Source organism: Gekko japonicus, unplaced genomic scaffold (assembly GCF_001447785.1).
Source record: "Gekko japonicus isolate JY-2015 unplaced genomic scaffold, Gekko_japonicus_V1.1 scaffold5444, whole genome shotgun sequence".
Classification (NCBI taxonomy): Eukaryota; Metazoa; Chordata; class Lepidosauria; order Squamata; family Gekkonidae; genus Gekko; species Gekko japonicus.
This window is the reverse complement of record NW_015164371.1, coordinates 16,691-21,289: the sequence shown is the minus strand read 5'-3', so window position 1 is coordinate 21,289 and position 4,599 is coordinate 16,691. Positions and strand designations below refer to the sequence as shown.

General features: G+C 41.2%; 1 protein-coding gene across 1 annotated transcript in view; it reads left to right on the top strand.

The window, feature by feature from the left end:
• LOC107108449 (vomeronasal type-2 receptor 26-like) overlaps positions 1-4,599 on the top strand; it is a 16,647-nt gene that overhangs the window by 3,446 nt on the left and 8,602 nt on the right. Inside the window, exon 2 of the mRNA XM_015408885.1 lies at positions 2,375-2,485. Coding sequence (XP_015264371.1) covers positions 2,375-2,485 — 111 coding nt within the window. The remainder of the gene's footprint in view (positions 1-2,374; positions 2,486-4,599) is intronic.

Below are 4,599 nucleotides of genomic sequence, written 5' to 3'. Positions count from 1 at the left end.
AGTTTGCACTGTAGAAGACAAAAGAAGAAGAGTTGGATTTATACCCTGCTCTTCACTTGGAATCTCAGAGTGGCTTACGATCTCCTCCCCTTCTTCTCCCCACAACAGACATCCTGTGAGGTAGGTGGGGGTGAGAGAGCTGTGAGAGAACTGTACTTGAGAGCTGTGACTGACCCAAGGGCACCCAGCTGGCTTCATGTGGAGGAGTGAGGAATTAGACCTGGTTCTCCAGATTAGTATCTGGAGAGAGAATGAACAGAGAATTAAATTGTAGTCAATGCTCCCTCTAAGCTGTGGAGTCCTGTGAGCAGAAATTGTACTGTGTGAGCTACTGGCATTTATAAGTTGTGATTGAGCAATTTGACTACTGCATAAATTAGTTTGCTCTAGAGCCATCCTTCCTGAGCTAAGACAATGATGTGTAAGCTGGAGGCTAAAAAACTGTGAGTTAGCTCACATTAACTCAGCTTAGAGGGAACACTGGTTGTAGTAGCTGTTGATGAAAATCAAAACATATTCCCTTCTTTCCTTTAAATTTAGATTAGGGTCTGCCGCTCTTAACTACTACACCATGCTGGCTTCCTAATCTGCTCAGTTGAAACTAGTGGAGTTAAATACCTTTCTTAATCATAGCTAAAGGGGGATTCCTATTAATTATGCACATTTTTTTGAAAAAGTTGATATCTTTCTTAATAAGCTTTTTTGGAAGGGAGGGAGAAGACCACCCTGCTGCCCATTAACCATCAGTAGAATGACTCTGTCACACAGTTTGATAGGAAGTGAAACAATTACAGGAGTTTCAGGATATTAAAACAAGCTTTTCATTTTCATGGATGGCATGGGTGCAATGCCCCAAAGACCACTATCCAAGCAAAGATCGGGATTTACATTTTCTAAGATATATAATCACTATATCTTTAAGGGGGAGGGAAACCCCTTTGGAGATCAGTTTAGAGCTTTGCAAAATATTTCCCCTTCTTGTGAGTCAATATACCCCTCCAACATTTATTGTGATAGTTTGCTCTTCTCCTTTGCCATTTTTTAATTGTTTGGTGATCTTCATGTGCTATAAGCAGTCTGTAGACTTTCATGCTCAGGGCCTCATGATGTTATGGATTGGATACAGTGATATCATGGTGTGAGTCCTGGTGGTGTTATATCAAATTGTTGTAGGGGCAGGAGCAGCCAGGCGTGGGACCTCACACCCTCATAACAATGATCTTCTGAGATAAGTGAGGCTGAGATAGCAACTGGCCAAAGGTCACTCAGCAAGTGACAGAACGGGGATTCAAACCTGGGTCCCCCAGCTCCTAGTCTGTCACTCTAACCATTACATTACACTGGGATTATCTCCAGATGTGGCCATAGCTATGGACATGGCCCAGACGTGGAACTTTCATCCTGTTCCACTGATGACAGGGTCAAAAGCATTATTTCAAGCAAGTTATTTTCTCCTATCCTATAATTATACAAATAATAGTGATTAACACAACTTTGTTGAAGCCCATCTTCAGACACTGAGGGCATCACTGAGTGGTGAATAAATAGTCCCAGTACAACTCAAATCAAAGCCCAGGGACTAGGAACAGGCGAGCTTCATTCAGTATGATCTCTGTTTCTTCACTCTTCAACACAGTTTATGAGTAGAGTCATGGGCACAGAAATCAGACCGGTGTGCTCAGTAGAATGTAGTTAGTGTGGAAAGAAAGAGGGTACTGAATACCAGAGGCCACACAACAGAAAAGGCTGATATACTAATATGTGTGCAAACCGAATAGAAATATATACAGTGCAAGAAGTACAGCATGATTAGTGAAAACAGTCCCTGTATACAGTGCATAATCCAGTGAAATATGACCAAATTTATATTAAAAAAGTCAATCCATAATACAGAGAGTGATCATTATTAGCAAGGTATAGCAATTGACGGTCTGTTGGCTACTTGAGACACTGTTTCGATATCTTCTTCAGAATTGCTTCTGTTACAGTCCCATTGCAGAATATCCTTGAACAGCAGTTGTAAATTGTCTATAAAATACATGAGTCAAAACATCTTCAAGTGTGATAGAAAACCTAAGTGGACTTATTAACAACAGAAAAAAATCACACTAACTATTTATCAGACAATCATAGAGGATCTAGAAGTGTATTTAGATCATATATCTGTAACACACAAAGTATAAACCCATTGGTAGAGACAACAACAAAAAAAAGGAAGGATGCAACGAAAGGTGAAACAAGGCAACCAGCAAGTTGATGGAATATTTGCACATTATAGGATAATGATATTACTGGTCGTACTGCTTTTTCACATGGCATGGACAACTCATACAGTGAAAAACTCTGTTGGTGAGTCCCTCCCTGCTCCTTATAGGTATTTTCAGCCAGGTGATTTGATCATTGGTGGCATTATGTCTTCCATCACAGTTACTGGAGAGCTGAATAACTTCAGGCAACCCTCTGATTCCTGGATTAGTGATACAGTGTAAGTATTCTCTCCCTATTCATTATGTATATCTGTCCAAATTAAAATCTTAAGTAAACCAATTATACAGAAATGTTAATTACATTAGTGCAAGATTTGATTTTTACTCATCTAAACTTTAAATACTTGCATTCATGGTTATTCTACATGAACATACATGAAGCTGCCCTATAAAGAATCAGGACGTTGGCCTATCAAGGTTCAGTATGGTCTGTTCTGATTGGGAGTAGATATCCAGGGTCTCAGGCTGAGGTCTGTCACATCTTTTTATTATTATTTTAAACTGGAAATGATAGAGATTGAACCTGGAACCTTCTACCTCTGAGCCATTGTTCCTCCTTTTTCTTATTCCAGGATGGGACCAAACAGATCAGCTGTTAATTAATGAATCAAATCCAACAGTTTACAAGTCTGTTTATTAACCATCCTTGTCACTTTTAAAGACCTGCTATTTTTTTTTCCCATGGCAAATGCACAGCATTGGATTCAAAGATTCCCTTTAGCTATCTGAGAATATTTCCTACAATGCCAGTAGCTTCCACATTGCTAATGGTACAAGAATATTAGATTCAATCCAATACTGAAAATCACAGTACTATTCAAAAGTAGGCATTTCTGCCAGGTACTATTTTCACTTGCAAATAAGTAATAAACATCATCATCATCAAGTGCATGCAATGACTACATTTGTTTAGTAGCTCCGTTTGCCTTATCAAAACAAGGTAGGAATGCTTGACATTTACAAAATCATACATTTTAGTATCTGAAGTTGATTTTCAATGGAGCTCGCTCATGGCTCTGTGATACTTGGCATAATTTCCATTTCACCCGCAATGTCTAAATTTATCTGTGTCTGGGGCCCCGAGATGTGTTTTTTCCAGTTTAACTTTAAGTTCTGGTCACCACACCTCAAGAAGGATATTATAGCACTGGGAAAAGGGCAGAAAAGGGCAGCTAGAATGATAAAAGGGTTGGAACACTTTCCTTGTGAAGAAAGGTTAAAGCACTTGAGGCTATTTAGCTTGGAGAAATGATGGCTGAGGGGTGACATGATCGAGCTTTATAAGATTACTAGGAATAAGGCCCATTGTGGAAATAAATACAACGAACTCTAGAAAGAGGCTCTGGGTGGGTGCCCCGGCCTTGGGCACTCAGTCAATTTGCTGTGGTGACTTCAGCAGGGTATAATGACACTGAGTCCACCATTTTCTCCAGAGAAGCTTATCTCTGCTAACTGAAGAACAGTTGTAATTTTGAGTGATCACCAGCTCTCACATGGAGATTGGTAACAATGATTCCCTATGAGGGGATGTCTGGTTTGGAGGGTGGAGTTTATGGCATTCTACCTGTCTGAGGTCCCACCCCTCCTCAAACCCCATTCTCTCCAGGCTCCATCCCTCAAATCTCCAGGAATTTCCCAACCTGGAGTTGGCAACCCTATCTCCTTCCCAGCCAAACATCAACCTACTTTTATTTGCCACTCTGACTTCAGATTTCCATCTACTCCCCCTTCCTTCTAGAGAGCAGTTGTAATTCTGAGTGATCTCCAGCCCCCACTTGGAGATTGGCAACAATGGTTCCCCAAGAGGAAATGGCTGGTTTGGAGGGTGGATTCTATGGCATTCTATCTGTCAGAGTCCGACCCCTCCTGAAACCTCACCCTCTCCAGGTTCCATCCCTCAAATATCCAGAAATTTCCCACCTGGACTTGGCAACCCTATCTCCTTCCCAGCCAATAATCAACCTACCTTTATTTCCCCCTCTTCAGCTTTCCATATCCCTCCCCACCTGCAGCCTCCACTGTACACTGAAACCCTGACTGCCACATCACATTGGCTGTCATGGGGGGGGGCATCTCAGCAGGATATAAGGACACAGAGTCCACCATTTTCTCCAGGGGAACTGATCTCTGCCATCTGGAAAGCAGTTGTAATTCTGAGTGATCTCCAGCCCTCACCTGGAGATTGGACACATTTTACCTCAGAACAGCAAACTGCCATCTGGAAAGCAGTTGTAATTCCTCAGAACAGCAAACTGTTTAGAATGTTAGAGGCAAAAGCAGTTGTAATCTGGAAAGCAGTTGTAATTCCTCAGAACAGCAAACTGTTTAGAAT